This window comes from Misgurnus anguillicaudatus, chromosome 9 (assembly GCF_027580225.2).
Source record: "Misgurnus anguillicaudatus chromosome 9, ASM2758022v2, whole genome shotgun sequence".
NCBI lineage: Eukaryota > Metazoa > Chordata > Actinopteri > Cypriniformes > Cobitidae > Misgurnus > Misgurnus anguillicaudatus.
In genome coordinates, this window is record NC_073345.2 from 27,186,962 (window position 1) to 27,208,975 (window position 22,014).

The following is a 22,014-nucleotide window of genomic DNA, read 5'->3' on the forward strand; positions in this document are numbered from 1 at the left end:
GTATTGTAGAATAAAAATCAATAATTGCTCATTTTAAATAATATTTGTCACTTACATGTGTTTATACTTCATTCTGGGAAATCATTATATTGAGTATCAAAGTCCACTTTATTAGGATTTGCTGTAAGAACTCTACATTGATTGTTAAAAGGGACTGAAGTGATTTTTTAATTTAATTTTTTAAAATATTTTATAAGCAAACCAATGCTGTAGTTGAGTATTTTTGCAGTTAATTGGTTAAAAAGTACTTTTACTCTCAGCATAAACTCAAAGAGACGGTTTCCCGGACAGGGTTTGGATTAAGACAGGACTAGGCCTTAGTTATATAGGAAATTTAAGCAGTGGCGACTTGTGATTGCTCATCCGAGGGGCGCTAATTCACAAAATTCACAAAAAGGAGATGCTCAAGTTCACAAAATACACGCAAGACACTCCCTTACCAGTAAACTCTGATTACGCATGAGATTATGCAAGTATCTGGCAAACGCGAGCGTCTCTTTCTTCATAAACCCTTTAGACGTGTCTGCAGCAGGCACTTATTTTGACAAGACACGTGATGCACACAGGATCTCTTGATGCGCAGAATACATATTTTGAAAAAAGGAACCACACACATGACGGGCTACATACATGTTGTGACGAACTTCGCATAGAGCGCCCTCAAAAAAAGAAGTCACCGGGTGCCACTGAATTTAAGTAGTTTTTACAAACGTACAAAAAACATGACTGGTGTGCATCTTGAAACAAAATTATGGCACTGATATATTTTAAGATATGTCAGTGCAAGCTGTTTTCAGGTAAGACAAAACAAAAACAAAGATAAACTAGCAGTGTGATACTACATTATGCGAAGAGTAGTGGAGTTGTGCATGACACCTTTCAGATGGGTTCCTTAATTTCGTATCCCTATTATTACTTTTATGCATTGACAGGCTGTTTAGAGGAAGGTGATGCTCAGATATGCTTAAGTAACCATCTGCCACCAGAGCTTTTAATAAAATTCATGGAAACAAGGAAGAGTCATATCACGCCCCGGTTAAATACGGCATACCGCAGGGATCAGTTCTAGGTCCTATCCTGTTCTCGTTATACATGTTACCTCTAGGACAGATCATCAGGAAACACAACATACGTTTTCAGGGAAGACACGTAAAACAAAAGCCCTGTCTGGGAAACCAAAGATAGGAAGCAAATACATTTTTTTATATCATTTGTATGAATGCTAATTTTATTAATTTTGTACAATTGCTCTTGTAAAAGTCAGGGGTCACCGTGACCCCAAATAGCTGTTTAAATGGAGTACCAGTTGCTTTAAATATGGATGTTATCATCAACTGCATAGGATTTCATAAAACACACAGTTTGTGTTCATTTGGTTCTGGCTTTATGTTTTTATTTAACATATTTCAGAACTATTAACACATGTTTACAATCAACACTGTACAATTATGTTTGGTCAATTTTAAAAGCACTACAGAGGCTGTGTATTAAATACAGTTTCTTTGCAAAACGTGACTTTGACTTAAAGGGGAATTTCACAAGACTTTTTAAAGATGTAAAATAAATCTTTGGTGTCCTCAGAGTACGTATGTTATTTATTATAGCATGTGAAAATTGCCACTTTGTAGGTGTGAGCAAAAATGTGCCGTTTTGGGTGTGTCCCTTTAAATGCAAATGAGTTGATCTCTGCACTAAATGGCAGTGGCGTGGTTGGAGTGTGGAGAAAACGGGGTGGTGTTATCCCCAAAGGGGAGTCAGATTTCAATGACCTATTTTTTTTACATGGTGCAGAGAATGATTTACCAAAACTAAGTTACTGGGTTGTTCTTTTTAACATTTTCTAGGTTAATAGAAGCACTGGGACCCAATTATAGCACTTTAACATGAAAAAAGTCAGATATTCAGGATATGTCCCCTTTAAAAAGCACAGAGAAATTATACCTCTTTTAAACATGCCACACATTAGATATTTTATGGCATAGTCAAATCCCCCCTTTGTAAACAGGACGATGCCCTTTTAGGCTTCTTGGATACATAAGCTTTAAAAACTTCTACAATATTTGCACATAAAGTTGTTTAAGAAAGTCTAAAAAAACGGGGGTGTATCCGGGGTGTTTGGATGCAAAGGCAAGCAGGAATTCCTGGAATTTCTGTATGGAACTGATGGCTTCCATAGGATATCATCATTTTTGATCCACACATATTTTACCTTTACTAAGGTAGTCTCGCATATGAAGTAAACCTTACTGACATTTTTAAAAACATCACAAACTACTTTTTCAAGCCTCTGTATGCAATAACATGTAAAAGGAATCAAGGGTAACTTGTTTCCGGAATGAATGAAGTTTGTGTCATGATACTTCTGCGAGATCGGATGAGTTTCTTGTCTTTGTGGGAAACAGACAGCTGATATGTACATTAGCTACAGCATTGCAGTCTTTTACAGTCAAAATTTTTTCTACATGTTCTCTGACAGAGGGTTTTTCATTCCCAGTCTTTAATGAGAAACCTGGATTTGAATTGGCAGCAAAGGAATGTTCCACTGAGTGATGTCCATTTAAAGTGTAACCTAAATCTTGGAATTCTGTTTGTGACCTCAACTGTCTGATGTTCAAGGGCATTTCCTTTGTAATTCCAAAGTCATTGCAGGAAATCACGCTGTGAATGGGACTGCTCTCCAAAACATATCCATTGGACGTTGTACTCGTCTCAATCACGCTCACTCCAGTCTTAGGAGCAACTACACCAACTTTACTATTTCCACCAGACAGTCGATTTTCATTCCCTAGAAAATGCTGCCGGATGATTCTTCGGAAAGTGTGCCTGAAATCACGTATTCGGTAGGCATATATAAACGGGTTTACTACGGAATTGGCATGTGAAAGCAGGATGGCCAGATACATGACCCAGTCTTGCGGGCGCTTGCACTGTGGGCAAAACAGTGTGAAACAGTTAATGATATGCAATGGGAGCCAACAAACAGCGAAGAGACCCACTATGATAGCCAAAGACTTGGCCGCGTGGACTTCCCTCTGCAGCGTGGAGCGGGAAGAAGACCCCTCCCCGTGGGTGTGGCCATGTACAGGCACCAGCTTCTGCTCCATCTGTCTCAGCTGGCGACGGGCCGCCATGAAGATCCGTATGTAGATGGCCAGCATGACTAGCAGCGGCATAAGGACGCAGGCGAAAAAGTTAAAGTAAACCATGTAATCCATGGTGACCACCTTCTCGAACAGGCACTCTGTCATACCTTGAGGACAGGAGCTGTTGGCGTTTTTGGTTACGTTTTTGTTCCAGCCCAGCATGGGAGTCAAACCGATAACCACTGAAAGTATCCAACATACCGCAATGATGCCTTTAGCTCTTTGGCTTGTGACGAGGCTGTTGTACCTAAGCAAGAAAAGAAAACAGATATAAGAAGCAAGAACTCAAAGATATACTCAAAGGAAGTGTGCTATAGGGCTCTGTGGTGATAAGGATGCCAAGTTTGGACACATATAACTCAATCTGCTTCAGAAAACATGTTAATGTTTCCTGTCCACACTGAGCTGTATTGTTCACGATGCCACAGAACAGTGGTTCTCAACTCCAGTCCTCGGGCCCCCCCTCCCAGAACATTTTAGATGTCTCCATATATAAAACACCTGATTTAGTTCATCAGCTTGTTAGTGTGTTAATTAAGAAAATGTTCAAACATTCTGGAAGGAGCTTGATGAATGAAATCAGGTGTTTTATATAAGGAGACATCAAAAACATTCTGGGAGGGGGGTCTGAAGACTAGAGTTGAGAACCACTGCCATAGAAGAACCTTATTTGCATAACCATATTACATTATTAAAAAATGTCAATCATATTCTATTATTACATGGTACATAGCAAAACCACCTGATAGCATTATAAACTTACAATGTGGGCGAAACAAACCTAAACTAGCATTGTGATATTACATTATGCAAACAGTAGTGGAGATGTGCATGACACCTTCAGATGGGTTCCTTAATTTCGTATCCCTATTATTACTTTTATGCATTGACAGACTGTTTAGAGGTGAGGCTCAGATATACTTAAGTAACCATCTGCCACCAGAGCTTTTAATAAAATCCATGTAAATGAGGAAGAGTCATATTACGCCCCGGTTAAATACGGCGTACCGCAAGGATCAGTTCTAGGTCCTTTCCTGTTCTCGTTATACACTCTACCTTTAGGAGACATCATAAGGAAACACACCATAAGTTTTCACTGCTATGCAGATGATAGCATACATCTCCTCACATCCTAGCGAAACACGTTTTCTAAGACAAAGACAAATAAGCTAACAGACTGCATTAGCGATATTAGTGACTGGATGGCAAATTACTTCTTTATGCTAAACTCCAATAAGACAGAAATACTTATTATTGAACCAAATCGCTCCGATCAAAATATGTCCGATTACAAGTTGCCCATAGATGGCTGTACTGTGGTGCCATCTTCCACAGTCAAGAACCTAGGTGTGATGTTCGACAGCAATCTATCCTTTGATAGTCATATCTCCAATGTCTGCCACATAGCATTCTTCCATCTTAGAAATATCTTGAAAATATGCCATATGCTGTCTGCATCAGATGAAGAGAAGCTTATCCACGCATTTATGATCTCAAGAATAGATTATTGTAACTCGTTACTCGGGGGATGTCACGCAAATCAGGTAAATAAGCTTTAGCTGGTTCAAAACACAGCTGCAAGAGTGCTTACTCGATCTAAGAAGTATGACCACATGGCATCGTTACACTGGTTACCAGTTAAATATTGCATACATTTCTAGATATTGCTAATCACCTATAAAGCCTTAAATGGCCTAGCACCTTCGTGTCTTAGAGAATTACTATCAGAATACAATCCGTCACGTATACTGCGGTCGCAAAATCTGGTCTCTTAACTATCTCTAGAATATCAAAAGTATCTAAAGGTGGTCGATCCTTTTCCTACTTAGCCCCTAAGCTCTGGAATGATTTGCCAAAAAATGTTCGGGAATCACACACAATCGATCAATTTAAGTCTAAACTAAAGACATTTCTCTTTAACAAAGCATTCACATAATTTGTCTAGTAAATTTACTTATCCTGCAATAGTTAGCGTGTTCGGAAAAAAAACATTCACATAACTCGTCTGATTAATATATTTATGCCCCAATAGTTAGCCTGTCTGGAACCAAGCCGATATTAAAGCACAATACTGTGTGACACTTGTATTACATGTGAACGGCCCCTACGCTAATAGGATTTTGTTTCTCTTTCCCTGTCTCGTCTTTATTCCCGAGGACAATGGGACTAACAGACCCAGTTTCGGCTGCCGTGGAGGTCATCACGCTACTGATCTACTGGCATTCCTTCAACCTGATGTCAGACCAACGACCACCAGTTGCCCCCATGTAATCTACTTATTCGTGTATGTATACATATATATTATGTTTTAATCCCCATAAAATTGTTAAAAAATTTACTTATTAATATATAATATATTCTCTATAGAATCACCTATGTCTGGCTCTCTTCCAAGGGTTTTTTCCCCCTCCTAGGACTTTTTGCCAGGGTTTTTCTCCTAGGGTTTTTTTTCAACCCCTGGGGAGTCTGCTGACATTGGCTTAACTTAGCACTTAAATACGTTACATTTTTACTACGCTCGCTAGTATGGTTAATCTTAACCGCTGTATTCTGCTGCTTATGTTTTCTAATTTTCTGTTTTTTTCTACATCTATTAATATAAAGCTGTATTGGAACAACTAAACAATTGTGAAAAGCGCTATATAAAATAAACTGAATTGAATATCTTAATTTCATGAGCTGCATTTCTGATCTAAATGCACATTATGATTATTTAGCAACCAGTGTGCAAAAAAATAAAACAAAACATTTTATCGAATATCAATTAACGTACACCTAAACATAGAATTTTTGTAACGTATCAGGAAAAAAATCTATATTGGTTGCTCTGTAATTTCCGAAAAAAATAAATGTGTTCGTTTCTAAACCTCAAAATCTGATACAATCAATGCCCTGCAGTTTTTTATGTTTGTTCAATGATGTTTAAAACATCCTTGTATTTTAAATATCACCGACATTTGTCAAAGGTTACAGTTGGAAATGCTGGTCATTTGTTCCAGAAATCCTTGGGGTTATATCTGGCCAACGGAGAACAACAGTGGCTGCTGTTTCATTAAACCCATAGGACTTACAGGGCTCCAGTACTACTGGTAACACATTCACACGCCCTCCGTGGCTGGAAGTTGTCAGACCTTATGCAATCAACACCTGCTGGGGCTTTCACAAAGTTAATGCTATGCTTTGCAGTACTGCAGGGTGGCTCAATCTACACCACGAGCTAAATGTGCATCACACCCCGCATGCAGACGGGTGGTAAAGTCCCACACCTTTCCATTGCTGGGAAAAAGCATTCTGGAATAATCATTAGTTGAGTTGACGTAACAAAATGGTCCGGATACGAGATCCTACTAGCGCCGACTGGTTACTTTAACATTCTCAGCGAATGAAATTTAAGGGGATAGTTCACCCAAAAATTTAAGTTCTGTCATCATTTACTCACTCTCATACTTTTAAACTTGTATACATTTATTTTTTCTGATTAAAACAAAGGAAGATGGGTGATTCTCGCGAAATTAGACTTGTAAGGTGAGGCGTCATGAACCATTTTGATAATAAAAGTAAATGCTATCAAAATAATAAGCTTACAGTTATTAACATCTCTTCACGTACTATTTTGCACATAATTTCAAATGACATCATACAAACCAATTTTGTTGTTTTTTCCACATTTAAGCGAAAAATTTTCATTACCGCAACGTGTCAATGACTGGATTTGGGTTCTTTGACATGGAAAATTTATAATTAAAAAATTTAAAAAATAAAAAGCTTCAGTGCATGTTAATATATACTATAAACATTTACACTAAAGAAACATGTGGTGTTTGGTGATCATTGGTAAATGTAGAGACAAATAGAAGGAATATAAATGTGTCCAAGACCAATTTTCTCATCCTCCGCAACAATTTTCAATCATTGTTTAAACCCTCAAAGAACTAACATTTAAAAAAAATGTTGGAAGGGACATAATTGACTGTGACACACAAGATGGCTACCAGGTAAGCAGTTCTTATTTTTTTCTCTCCAGATAAAAGTTAAAATTTTGTTTGTCATAGTACCTAGACAACTTTTTAGTTCTCATTACCGAAACATGACTTTGTAAATGCATATATTTAATGTAATATCATGTTGCGGTAATGATAATTTTTGATAATGACAATATAAAAAATTTAAATAATTCTATAGGAAATATTTTTTAAATCCTCTGAAAATAAGGATTGTAGTTAGTTCATAAAAAGAAATCTTATATGTGCAAAAAAAAATTGAGAATCGCCCAGAATCGCCTTGATATTTTGAGGGATGTTGGTAACCAAACCGATCAGAAGCCCCATTGACTTCTATTGTAGGATAAAAAGAATACTAGGGAAGTCAATGGGGCTTCTGATCGGTTTGGCTACAAATATCTTCCTTTCTGTTTATCAGAACAAAGAGATTTATACAGGTTTGTAACCACATTTTTTATTTTTGTGTGAATTATCACCCTTAAGTGCAGACTGAGCAAAAACTTGTGGTGAGGAATCACTCACAACTATCTAAATGTAGATGGCTTATTTGTATATCACTGTATTACGACATTGTGGTCACAGATAGTGTATTGATTCATTCATTTGGCTGTGCTGTAATGAACCATTCCTGATCATGACTCCAATTTCCAGCAAATCTTCTCAGAAAAAGAGCAATTAAAAGGAAAATGGCATGTATCTGAGGGAATTGTACTGCACATTGGGCCTATTATCAAGTCATTATCAGAAAAAAGGATAAGTGAGCCATTCAGTCTAGCACCCCTTAATGTCATCCCGAAGACCACAAACTTTCATTAAACACAAAAGCATATAAAACATTACCAGAATACTGACCAGGGATGCATAATGATTAATCGCGACTAATCTATAGCAGAATAAAAGTTTTTGTTTACATCATATATGTCTGCAAACTGTGTACAATAACCCTGCATAGATAAATGCACACACATGCATTATATGTGTATATACATTTGTATATTTATGTATAATTTATATTATATATGAAAATAAATACTTAAAGGTATTGTGGAGGATTTCCTTTTTCCGGGTGGATCATCAAGACTATTGGTCCTCCTAGTTGTCAATCAGGAGTGTTGCGCAATTGCATTTTTTAAAATGTGAAGAAGGCGGTTCTTTTCTAAGATTCGAGAAAATCCTCCGCTACACCTTTAATAAATAAATATATATTTTTTCTTAAAATTATACATGCATGTGTGCATATTTATATATACATAATTATTATACACAGTTTACACACATATATGATGTAAACTTTTATTCTGCTATAGATTAATCGTGATTAATGGTTATCCCTAATACTGACACACAACTGGCATCTTTTATGAAATGTCTGTTAAATGTCTGCCTTGTTTGTACCAAATATAAAGTGTGACCGTGCCTGTGAAAACCCATCTGAAGTTATTTTCGTGATTTACTGTTTCCTTAGATTATGAGACTTTAGACTGGTGACAGGCGCGGTCATGTATAATCCTGCTGTAAACTCAGACTATTGTTGTTAAGGCCACCCTATCCAGGTCTATCCTACAAAATGTCCAGCATTTTGAGTTGAAACAACCCATCATGTTAAATTACAACGCAACGGGCTCGGTTAATCCTTTCTGGCCCCCTTTTCAGAGTGCATCTTCGAATAAATCAATCGATTCCACTCACCTCAATGAGATTTTGATGGCGATGTACCGATCCACGGCAATGGCCAGCAAACTGAAAATGGAGCTCTGGGTGAGCACCAGTACAAAGCAGGCGATGAAGAGACATCCATGGAAATGACTGCAGAAGCCCGTGCTGATGATGACGGCGAACGGAATGGCCAGGAGTCCCACCGCGATGTCCGCCACGGCCAACGATACCACAAAGAAGTTGGTGATGCTCTGCAGGTTGCTGTTGAGCCAGACGGCCCAACACACTAAAACATTTCCTGCGATGGCCAAAACCGCAATCAGCAGCTCGAGAATAATATAGATGAGAGAAGACATGGTGCCATCAACCAGTGTGAATGGACATCCTCAGGGACACGCATAGTTGTGCACCCAATAATTGCTTGGTGAGACTTTGCTTTGCCACTCGATAGCTCTTGTAATAGGTGTGAGGAACAGCTTTCTCTAACCAACTGCGGAGAAGGCAGGTGGACGGGTCTTGGTACCAGCTGTTAAACCACTCAAAGGGTCTGCGGGGTCAGCAAAGATACCACCGCTTTATTCTTGATTTACCGTTTCACCGAGGGGTCCCTCAGGTCCAGCTCACCCAGGGCGTCCATTGAAACTCTTAGAGGAAACAGCTGCTGAAATACGTGGAGGAGTTACTGTAGACTTTCACTGGGACTTCTTACCCTGCGGAGAGAACAATCACATTATACAATAAAAGATCAACGGCTTTGGGTCACAAAAGCAATACATCATAAAAACAGGAGGTCTGTTTCCATCAGAACATGACAGGCCACGTCCAACAATGCGGTTTTATTTTAAGAAAGACTTTGCAAATTCAAATGAAATATTTGCGCACGTCTGCCATTTATCACAAGATCCTGCCGGCACTTCCTCCAGCAGTTTCTAGGATGTGTATGGTTGAACTTTACAATGCGTTTGCTATTATTGGCTTAGAGATGTAGTACAAGTATTCTTTTGTACAAATTCACATGATGTGGTTTTATGTTAGCTTGAATGTTATTGCAAAAAAAAACCACATTCCAGTTATTATAAATTTAGCTTTTTTGTAAATAACTAAATTTAAGTTTTAGCTTAGTGTGTACCATCTATTAAACCTCAACAGTTTTAAACCAAAGAAAGGAGTTGAAAAAGTGTGGTTGACAGCGTTTTTTTCTTCCTCTGTATTTTGGTGTAATTAAATCACTTTGGCAATCTTTTTACACTTTTAGGTTATTTATTGTGGTTCACGCCTATCAATAAAAAGCTGAGCCTATAGTACCAGACTGTACCAGACCACATATCTTGTATTTTTTTTAGAGATTGCTTATCTCTAGCCTGTTTGATCATGCACAAAAAGTGATGATTAAAGCCAGAGTCACTATTTCTCTGTTTCAGTGCTGCTGACTGCTTTTTATAGCACAGCGTGACTTCGGTATGGCGGTTGACTCAAGCGATCTAATGACAAGTTGTTTCCAAAACATTAGATTTTTACACCTTTGCATTTGCAAGTTGAACTGTATAAAGCACTTCCTGTGCATTATAAAGAGCATTGAGGTTTTGGGTGGTGCTTTCCGAAATCTTGTTGGACTGTTATGAATTACTGTATGATAAAGCACATCATTTCTCACATTATGCCAACAGCGGGTCTTTCATGACATTCACAGTTTAATACAAAAACAGTGTTTGTGTGTCTGTCGAGGGGCGGAAATACAGCATTTGACAGACGCTTGAAAGATGCGTCCTTATTTCAATAAAAGGAAATGATGCTGAGGGTTAGGGCACTATATGATTAGAATGTAAAGGTATCGTTGATAAGGATTGTAACTTAAACAAAGCATGCTTATTATTACTTAATATCAGTGATGTCCTCTCATTTCCCTAATCTATTCCAATGAGAAAGAACATCTCTGTTTTGTCAATAAGAGACATGTTTATCTGATCATGTTTCATCACTCATCCAGGTGGCTTCATCAGAAGACCCTTGGATAGGTGGAGAAACATCTAAAACACGGCATACACCTAGAAAAACATTGTGAATATTAAATCTTAAAATATCTTGCAGAACTTATCCAACACTGTAAACATATGTAGAAGTATTGTGTGGTAAACCACAAGCCTCCGGCCAATACAGAAGTAGTCACGTATACTAACAGTATGTCCTATATATATACAAAACTATGTCAGTAGTATGCCCCAATATACATAGAGACTTGACATATATGTAATTAAATATGTTAAAACGTAGTTTAATAGTATGTTTACTTATGATCTGTGTATAAACCTTCTATCTTTTTTGCAGTTAAATGGTCCTGCAGTTAAACAAACTATTTTTTGAAGTTCATATAAATAATATATTTAACCTATTAAGTTAAAATGCTATTAAAACATGTATGTGGTAGTACTTCACAATTGCTGACAACTGCTATCATTGGTTCACGTCATCCTTTCCCACCAAAAACTATACAGACTGAGGGATAATATCTCCAAATAATACATAGAGATAATCTTATGTAATTTAATTTGTTAAAATGTAGTTTATGTACATGGTAACTTTGGTGTGTATAGGCTACCATTGATTTTTTTTGCAGTTCGCTTATCAGTGTAACAAACTAATTTTATAAGTGCATACAACAAATTAAAGTAACATCTTAATTAAAATATAGTCATTAAAACGACAAGTATTTGGTAAAAAGTAAGGAAAGTACTCTTATGCATACATGTACGTTGAATAACTTTACCGCTGTCATTGGTTGACGTGCCATGGGACCTATATAAATCCAACTCTATCCTTTCCCGCAATAACATACACAAAAGTTTAAAGAAGACAATAATTAAGTATTATAATCACTATACTATATCCATACTTTAGGTTAGACTTCAAACAGTGGTGGTAAACGAAAAAACTTGCATTGTTGAACAGCTTTACTGCTTACCTGAGTTGTAGGTCAGGCTACTCCGCAGGCACCCAGCTCTGTTGCATTTCTAAACGCAAAAACTTCATAAAATGCACGCTCATCTCCAGCCGTTTACAAATCAAACCATGCAAAATGCTCTTCACACATTGACCAAGTACAACATGCACATATTTACTCCTTTAAACGTGTGGGGTGGAGGTAAAGAGTGGCAGCCTCGATCTGTGTAAAATCCAGATGCGCTTGCCGCTTTCATATCAGGCGAGAGCGCGCGCGCCCTCTGACAGACGCGCACACGCGCTCACGAGAGTGACACGCAGTGTCCGTCCTTTGATCTAGGCGAGCTTCACATTAAACACGTTCTCTGCTCTATATAAAACCACAATGTGTCATGTGATAACTACATCATACTATTTCATGCTGTTTCGTAAATTACCATACAAGTAGGCCAAAAAATCTGTTTCTTATTTAACAATGCTTGCCATATCACAAACAAACAAACATAGATATAGAAATATTATAAAAAACGCAGTTTAAAGAAGACTTTATATTAATATATTGTGATTCTTCAACTGTTAATAATTTTGCCATTTTGATTAAACTCAGTTACCATGGAAACACATTAAACCACGCGCACGCTGAAAGGCAGCGACAGCGTAGCTTAAATTTGACTTGTGACCTTTCAGACCGCAAAACAAGATAGCATTTTACAGAGGATATTTTAACGTAGAGAAATATTTCTTTTGGTGCTACTCATTTCTTAAAACCATCACGAGCAAGAGGGTTTCGTAGATCGTTAAGCAGCACAATAGCACGTGCGACGATAATAAGGAAGCGGGGGATCTGGTGGGGTTGTGTGGTTTCTCACGTACAACAGTCGAAATATCCTGTTTCACCTCAGGGCCACACGAAGATAAATGTAGGTAATCAGTAAATCAGAGGCTGAGGTCCAGCCAAGGACTTCATGAAAGCATGCGGCACATACACCCTAATGTCATTTCAGAACGTTTTGGACATTGCATGGTCTGGTCCTGATGTTTTCACTAAATCAGTTCACAGGCATCGTTCATCAGCTACTATATGCAAAAATCTTCCCCACAAATATTCACACACCTATCCCTGGGATCTAGACACAATTGGTGTGAGAATGAAAGGTTATTTTTGTTCGAAGAGGAAGTTCTCGGCTGTTTAAATAGACAATTCTGCTGTCTGATTTTTTCCAACAATACAAAGGAAGTTATTTTTTGTTCAAAAGTTTTGTTTGTTATTTTTTCATTTCTGATTTTCTCATAACATATCTGGCTTCCAGAAAAAAATACATTTTGATGAAGAATAACCTATTGTACAATTTCCGCCCCTTGAATTAAAAGGTTAATTTACAAAAGTTTGTGCTGCTGATCTGCAATTCATAATTAGACAAATGTAATTAAAAGTTTTAAATAGTGAAATTCTTGGTGTTTGAGAGTCAGGAGTGTATATTTAAATGTGGCCTATAGTCTGTGAAAACCCAAATGAAGTAAAATTTTGTGATTTACTGTTTTCTACAAATTCTAATGTAAACTACATAATGTAAAGAATATTCTGTGAAAATATAATTTTGATATCTTTAATATTGACTGAGTAAGGTCATGTCAAAGACTGAAATCAAATTGAATGTTCTCATAATTTGATTATAAGACTATATTATATAGTTATAATTATAGGATTATAATATATATATATATATATATATATATATATATATATATATATATATATATATATATATATATATATATATATATATATATATATATATATATATATATATATATATATATATATATATATATATATATATTAAACTTCTTTCCCAAAAACTCCCTTCTGATTGGTCAATGAAGTCATTCAAGTGGTTAATTTTTGTACAATGACTGCTAAACTGTATAACTGACTGTCTAAGGGCACCAATTGCCTATATAGTTAGATTAGTTTTATGTCTCTTAAATTACTCATAAATAAAATTAATATTTTTTTATGATTTGAATGACTGATAAGTGTACAATCATCCAATCACACTTACAAAATAAACATTTAAGGTTATGCAAGTCCTGATTCTGAAAATCTTGACCACCCCATTGGTTTATATTTTGTATGCTCACTATACATTGTCCCATATTTACATTTACATTAATCACAAACAATTTGTCAACTGGAAGAACAATAATATCTGTATTAAACTGGCAACACTCTCAGAAATAAAGGTAAAAAAGTTGTCACTGTGACAGTATCCATTCAAAAAGGTACACATTTGTACCCAAAATGTGCATATTAGTACTTCAAAGATACATATTTGTACCTAAATGGTACATATTAGGAGCTTTTTAAAGTGTACTGCCCCAGTGACAGCTTTGTATCTTTATTTTTGACACTGAAGAGTAAGCCTAAATAGCAAAGCAGCTAGTGAATGCTAGGAATGCTTAAAGATGATAAATGATGACATTTTTAAAAATAAATAAATAGCAAGTATTTTTATAGTTGTGGTCTAGTTAAGTGCACATAAAGAAACATGTTTTGCAAATGATGTAATGGTCCATGTAGATTCGGCTGAGGTAGGAAGCTCTTCCGACCAGAGAGGAACTGAGGAATAAGTCATTATGAGACAATGAAGCAAATTTTACAAACCCATTCACACAAGACCACCACCACCAAGAGCTCACACATATATCAACATGGACACAAGTGAAGATCAGAATAAACTGTATTGTGCAGATAAATATTGTTCCTGCTACTGTTTATGACTTTGTCAAAAGGTTATGGAAATTAGACACGAATTTGAATTTATTTAAATATGAATACTCATAAATTGTGCAGCAAATACTAGATTAGGTATAACGATGGCGCCAAACCTGTTGTTCCACAAGACAGCGTATGAGCTATCAAATCACAAGATCTTAAAAAAGCAAACAATATTTCCTTGTCACTGACCTTTAACAGGGAACTCAATGTCAATGTCATACACATTTTCATATATAAACACACTGATGACTAAATAAATCATTAAAAAAACAACAGGGCAGCCGCAAAACATAACACAATACAGCTTTAAACCAAAAAGTTTTGCGATTTACATAAAATTCCTTTTGTACATGAACAAAAGACTTAATTGGATCCCACTGAATCCCTTCAAGAATGATTTTCTAAGGAAATAGTCTTTACAAGATGTCAATTGAACCATGAACATAATCTTAAAAATGAAGGCAGTGCACTGAAAAAAGCAAAGCTTTCAGATGTAATAATTGTGCTTTTAAGCATTCTTCTTGTACACGCAAGGCAACGTTTCCATTTTATGTGGAAGCTGAGCTTAGACAAACATCTATAACACGCATTTAGAAATAAAGATACAAAAGCTGTCACTCGGACGTCACCTTTAAAAAAAAAAAAGTCCTAATATTTTCCCTTTGAGGTACTAATATGCACATTTTAGGTAAACAGTTGTACTTTTTAAAGGGTCCCGCCCCATTGACAGCTTTTGCACCCTTATTTTTGAGAGTACAGAAGAGAAGAACAAACTATGTATTGACAGTGTGGATGGATTTCACATTTAATCTGGGTAGAAACAAATTTATCCTTGTGCTTTATAAAACAAACTCAAACTGAATCAGCAAGCTTCCAGAACCCAGCTGGTCTTACACGTCAAAAAGCAATTAGTAGTGCTAACAAAGAGGTCAGATACACCGAAAACATCCTGTGAAACCAAAAAAGCAGCCATGCATTTTATTTTTACTGATTTACAAAACAATAAAGTTCTTGCAGCAAGTGAATAATGCTGGGAATGGCCATCTTCCAAAAAAAAAAGAAAAAATACAAAGTAGATTCATTTTAAATTACATATACATTCAGTATTAGCTTCCATTTAGTGTATATAAAGAGTACAAAGACAACATTATTATTGCAACACAAAGTAAGGACCCAGGCACATTTATTCGAAAGCTTATTTCGGTTAAACAAAAAACCTGTGTGGCAAAGTCTGTTGTGGCATATAAATAAATACGGATCTAAACTAGTAAACTACTAGTCTAATGCTGAATACTGCTATACAGGGATAAAACAACAAAACAAGGCACCTTTTAAAGGCAATCTATTCATATTTTCATCTTTGTTTGTTGCTTGCTGAAACATTGTATGCGCCTTTGATCGTCAAGACAATAAAGTTTGGCAATACCAAGCTGGACATATGGCTAAATGTTGGCAGTTTTGGGATGGTCAAGCTCCGCCCACCACAGTTCAGGCATCTGGGATATGTAGTTTTGGCACACGTTGTAGTTTAACAACTTTAGAAGATTCTCAAGTCTCAAAATACTTATAAATAGCTGTCACGTAGGTCATGACACGCTGCCAGTCGGGTCTTTCTGTGTGCACCATTTCACCAATGTCCTGAAAATTAAAACAAGTACAACATTAACATGTAGTATTAACAAATTTAACAGGTAATTCATCTAAAAGAAGAACTTGGGAATTGATCGGAAAATTAAGCAGTGACGTACACTTGTTTTGTAAGTTTTGTTGCATAAGGTGCATCTCGCAATAGCTTTCTGAGAAAGATTTAAGCAAAATAATGTACTGTCATTGCATAGCTGGCATCGTAGTTTTTATTACAATTACAGCTTAAATTAGTAACAGGTGGTATATTAAATACAACTGTCTCTTTTCCAGAGAAGGAACATTTATCTGCGCTCGGACTGCAGAATAAGGTTATATCAGTCATTTCATGCATGTCCCCTTTCTTTAATACAAAATTAATTAGACGTCGCTTTGTTTCTATTCAAAGTGCATTATAATTAAAATCAAGATAATCCATTTCAAGACGGTCCATGTCAGACACATCCGTGGCGTGATGTTTATATTAACTCACCAGTGTAGACTTAATCCCCACGCTTTCTGCCGCCTGAAAGGCCAGTGTGAAATTTTGCCTCTGCAAAAATAAATTTGACGTTAATAAATCAATTTACACAAATTAGTGTGGATAACGGTGGACACGCATGTGCTGGCAGACCTTGTCCTGGCCGTTGAGTTCGTGGTATGGGATATGAGCCGGTAGGTAGGTGTGAAGAATGGCGCAGAAAGCCAAGCCATCGTTCCAGCTGCTGCTGAAGTTCGTGATGTCGATGTTCTGCTTGCGTGGAGGATGAGAAAAAGATCAATGGTTACAATTTCAACAGATGAACTGGGAGGATTGGGTGGAGTGATGAAGCAGTAAATCTTTTGAGTCAATGACATTATGGTTATAGATGGGAACTGTAACTGGAAATCCTGGCAGAATTAATGTCTTTTTACAGTGAATTTACAGGGACTTAAACAAACACTGCTTTTCATATAGTTGAAAAGCTCAGATGCAAACCCTCTACGTGCATCCGACATGTTTTATTTTGTAAATGAGCATTTTTTATGAGACTACTAATGGATTTTGTCAACAAATCGGTATTTCTGAATGGCGTTGTAATATTGGCATCTCATTTTTGACTGAGGTGCCATTTGGCGGCTTTTGGATCAGAGCTCCTCATTTAAAGATTAATCGCTCATTCATCAATATGCACAAAGTATACATATTTCCTGAATCAGTACATTGCACTTATAAATATTGCATTATTATTTATACTATAAAAATGCTGGGTTATTTTCAATCCAGTGTTGGGTCAAAAAGGGGCAAACCCAGCTGTTGGGTTAAATTAGCCCAGAAAATGTTTCAATTTGACCAAGGAAATGGGTTGAAACAACCCAGCATAGGTTCAACTACAACTCAGTGGGTTGGGTTTGTCAATTTTTGACCCAAAGCTGAGATGAAATTAACTCAGAATTTTATTTAAAAGTACATGGCTTGCATGAAATCTGTGCTTGCAGATTTACTAAGTGCATTGTATTAAATAAAGGGAAATTTAATGTAATTAAATGTAAAAACAACACGTTACAATGTAAGTACATTAATTCAGAAATTAGAAATGGATGACAAATATTATCAATTTTATAAATTATAATAAAACACTGTATTTTACAGTGTCTGTTACACGTTACACGTAGGCCTACTTATTATAGTAATAACAATAAATTATACAAAATTACATGCAGCTAATTCTAAACCAAACCCTATATAGTAAGAATGTACTTGTAACACAGTGCACCTTAAAAGTGTAACCGAAAATATCATTTACAGCATGGGTCTTCAACAGGGGGTCCTTGGTGGTATAACCAAGGGTCCTCCAAATGTTTGAATGTAAAAAAATGTATGTAAAAATTTAAGTAGCCATTAATAATCTAGTAATAATAATAATATAAATTCCCCCAATATCATGTTTTCAGTTGAATTAAAATGGTATGTAGTATGCCAAAAAATATTATTTTATATTTAGTCACTTTGTAATGTAACCATAATAACAAAGTATGAATGATAAATAATAATACAGTCCTATTTGATAAATATACTGGGGGTCACAGCTCCTCCTCTCAATCCATTAAGGTGTCCCTAGCCTAAAAAATATTAAAGACCACTGATTTAGAATATGCTTAAACCTACATATATTTTTTTAATCAATTTATTATTGTTGTTTTGATATCTTTTAACTTACAAAATGAAGGAGACAAACATAAAATCAAAATAACTGACTAAATAAACTAACATACAAAAGAATAAAAATATAGATTTAATTAAATATAAAAAACTATAATAAAAAAATTTAAACTGTTCAGTTACACTGAAGTGTAACTGTGGGTTTACACCAAATGCGTAGCATGCAATCGCATCGCGTTGCTCGCTCTAGATTACTCGCGGGATTTAACTTCGTGTCATGTGAATTTTTTGCTTGAGTTGAATATTTTTAACTTGCGTGAAGACGCGTTTGAGGCGAATAGCACGTTTTCGCGGCAAACGCGCCGCTCATATCGCGCCTCACGTGAGGACACGTCTGATCGCGTCTTTGCAATGACTTTGTATGTAATCTACTTGCGCAAATTGTTGAACTCGCATCTGGTGTAAACCCACAGTTAAAGACAGATATATAATACAAATGAGACACATATTGCTTCATGATATATGTAAGACTGTACTACATATTATTATTTAAAAGAAAGATAACCATACAAAAATATTGACAACAGAGCTGAATAAAGTCTACGACAGTTATGCTACGTACACACCAAACGCGGGGCATCGCGTAACTCGTTCTAGATTACTTGCGGGATTTAACTTTGTGTCATGCGAATTTTTTGCTCGTGTTGAATATTTTCAACTTGGGCGAAGACACGTTTGAGGCAAATAGCGTGTGTTTTGCGGCAAACACGCAGCCCATATCGCATCATTCGCATCACCCCACGCGAGGACGCGTCTCGCGTCTGATCGCGTCTTTGCATTGACTTTGTATGTACTCTACTCGCGCAAATTGTTGAACTCGCGTCACAGTTAGAGAAATGGCAATTATAACCAAAACAAGGAACAGTAAATACAGCTGTAAACCTACATATAATTTTAAAGATGAAAGTTATTCATTCCTGATCGATCAATTACATTTATACACACTTAAAATCCCCCTAAAACAGACCTCTTACTATTCTGAGACAAACACTTTACCCTTTAATCATACATATTCAGGGCCGGTGCAAGCTCCGCTGCCGCTCTAGGTAAAATCGTGCCGCAATTAAACACAATACTTAAGATGTATGAAGACTGAATATTTTATTTGTTGATAAAATCGCACTGAAATAAACATAAAAGCACTACAATTGCAAATGCATATAAAGTGTATGAACACAATATAAACTATAGTGTATTTTATAACGTTCATGTTTTAATTTCCTTATTTAGAATAACTAAAGGCACTGGCGTGAAAAAAGTGTGATGCATTTGCGTCACCAATCAGTTCAATAAAGGGGGCGTTTGAGTTATGATGACAAACTCATATTTGATTAGGGAGAACATTATTGTTACAAAATAAATGAATTATACATTTTTTCATTTGATTTACTGTGATTTTCATGTTGAAATATTGGGGGGGTTGTAACTGACTGAAATATTGGGGGGTTACCTCCCACATCCCCCCTTAAACTACGCCCCTGACTAAAGGCATGATAACGGGATGGATACGAGTGCAGTGATTCCAAAACGGCTGTCCAAAAAACTCAAATAATAGTTTTCTCGTCACGCTGATTGTGCTGCCGCCCTATAGGCGACCACTTAGTTGACCTACATATACGCTCCGACCCTGTACATATGAGCATAAAGGGGGTGAGACTGGCCTTTCATCAGCGCTCAGGGATGATGAGTGGCTTAAAGCTGCTCATTGACCACCATCTCACCTTGCGCTGAAGTGTTTGTTCAACAGTGCTGCTTATCTACATCAACATACTTCTCACACATGCTTCACACTCCATACATGGAGGAAGCCAATCGACAGATCGCAGGCCATTTATGGTTCAGCTGTGACCAGGGTTCACCATTCACAAATGATAGAAGCACGAAAGCCTCTCTTAAATCTAGAGCTCTCAACGTGTTTTGATTACACATGGTGGTGTTATTATGGTAAAGAAGTACATGCAATAAAAATGTGAAGGTGAGGGCTTTAAGGACAGTTTCAGGTTGACAATTGACTGGTTGGTGTTTAAAGACCCAGCGAGGTAAGAAAATCCCGTAAACATTCCCACTATAAGGATAAGAATAAGGGGAAAGCATTTCTTTATTCTGGGAATTAAAGGTGCTGGCAGACCTGTCATTACTGTTATGCCTGGAATTAAATATGTGGACCATATGGTGGCAATTTACTGGAATTGATCTCTGATTTCGTTTGATCGTTCAACAGTTTTCAAACGAAACAAAAGTCGCCTTTCGGATAACCATATCATCTACTTTCTCTGGCACAAGGACCTACAATCCTAAAGAAAGAGTAATGGTCTTTATCAGATGTGGCAGAGCCAGTGTAAACGTAGTAAGGGGTGGCGTAAATTGGCATAACACTTCGATTTCTGGCAACCCGCAGAGCGTCGAGTGCAGGGAAGGAATGAGCTCATCCACAACAGGGAATGGAGAGACAGGAACAGAAGAGTGGTCTCACACAGATAATGATGTCCTTCAAGAATTTGGGCACTTGGGTGACATCAGCCGGTAAAGAATGTCGGTTTCGGGGCTGAGCAAGATATTGTTTTTGAAAACGAGTACAGATTTTTAATGATATATTGTGCACAATAAGACTAAGGCTATGTTTACATTAATGCGTTTATCCTTTAAAACACGTTACTTTTGCTACGTTTACGCCTTTAAATTACACTACACCACCATTTTCGACCCTCATAAACGGATTCGTTCGCAAACGCTGCAGACCCTGTTTTAGTTTGAGAACTCAGACGTTGCACTGCAGTGTAAATGAACGTAGACGGAGTCTTGTGTAAACGAACAGCTGATGTTAACGTGACAGCGCATCATTTTCAAAGTAAAAATATTTTTATTCAGGTAAATGGAGGTTTGCAACAGAGGTTTTGCCAAAAATAGTAAACATCTACCAACCAGCTATTATAAACGCTGTATCAGATTGTTTTAACATGTATTCTTATATATAATGTCTGTTTTATATTTATGTTTGAGTATTGTTTGGTTTGAATATTGTTGTAATGTTGTTTATGTTTTGTTTAAATTTAGTTACGAAAGTATTACGAAAGATAGACTGTAATTTTAAACACCATATAGGGCGTTGTAAAGGCCAATATGAAGGGAGAATTGTAATGGGTCAGACATTATTTTCGAGTTTAATTTAAGTTTTGTTTGCTACTTTAAAATGAATTTCGTTTCATATAATTTGTCTCTTAATTTTAATTGATGTTTTGTTGATATGTTTTGTGAATATAAATTAATAAAAACAATAAAATCAACGTCATATTAATATTTAATGCTCATTTAGCCAATTGCGTTTTTTGCCATTTCTGTGTTGCTAGCGAACGACGTGCACGGACCTCGCACACTTTTATAAATTAACGTCATATACATTTTTAATACTTTATCCGGCCACGCTTTTTTGTCGGAGAACACTGAACAGCGACAGGTAAGGAAAGAGAAGTTATTTGGTGTTTTTCTGAAGAATACAGTCAGTTCGTACGAAAATTTTCAAATGGACTATAAGATCCTAAATATGAACTGCGAACAATGAACTATTATAAATATAACAGCGTGAAATGGCTGAAGAGGAACTCCCTACACATTAAAGGAATAAGCATTTCTGTAGGCTAAGGCTATACTTCACCTCTTATTATGTTTGATTTA

The 22,014-nt window shown here is 36.4% G+C and overlaps 2 protein-coding genes across 7 annotated transcripts in view; both read right to left on the reverse strand.

Annotated features, from left to right (window-relative positions):
* Positions 1-1,110: 1,110 nt before the first annotated feature.
* On the reverse strand, positions 1,111-12,626 carry adora2ab (adenosine A2a receptor b). Of its 2 annotated transcripts, XM_055180755.2 has the most exons (3): positions 11,760-12,626; positions 8,834-9,510; positions 1,112-3,390 (listed from the first exon to the last, which is right to left on the reverse strand). In XM_055180755.2, exons 2-3 carry the CDS (start codon positions 9,154-9,156, stop codon positions 2,352-2,354), a joined length of 1,362 nt encoding a protein of 453 aa, XP_055036730.1. In that variant the 5' UTR covers positions 9,157-9,510; positions 11,760-12,626; the 3' UTR covers positions 1,112-2,351. The 2 variants fall into 2 exon arrangements, with proteins under 2 accessions (XP_073727493.1, XP_055036730.1); XM_073871392.1 differs by lacking the exon at positions 11,760-12,626 and having other exon boundaries at positions 1,111-3,390; positions 8,834-9,185.
* Positions 12,627-14,460: 1,834 nt separating this feature from the next.
* Positions 14,461-22,014, reverse strand: part of specc1lb (sperm antigen with calponin homology and coiled-coil domains 1-like b) — a 34,649-nt gene continuing 27,095 nt past the window's right edge. For all 5 annotated transcript variants that reach the window (XM_055179987.2, XM_055179985.2, XM_055179986.2 and 2 more), the window contains 3 exons: positions 16,774-16,890; positions 16,633-16,692; positions 14,461-16,154 (listed from right to left, as the gene is read on the reverse strand). In XM_055179987.2, the coding sequence (XP_055035962.2) occupies positions 16,065-16,154; positions 16,633-16,692; positions 16,774-16,890 (267 nt within the window). In that variant the 3' untranslated portion in view covers positions 14,461-16,064. The remainder of the gene's footprint in view (positions 16,155-16,632; positions 16,693-16,773; positions 16,891-22,014) is intronic.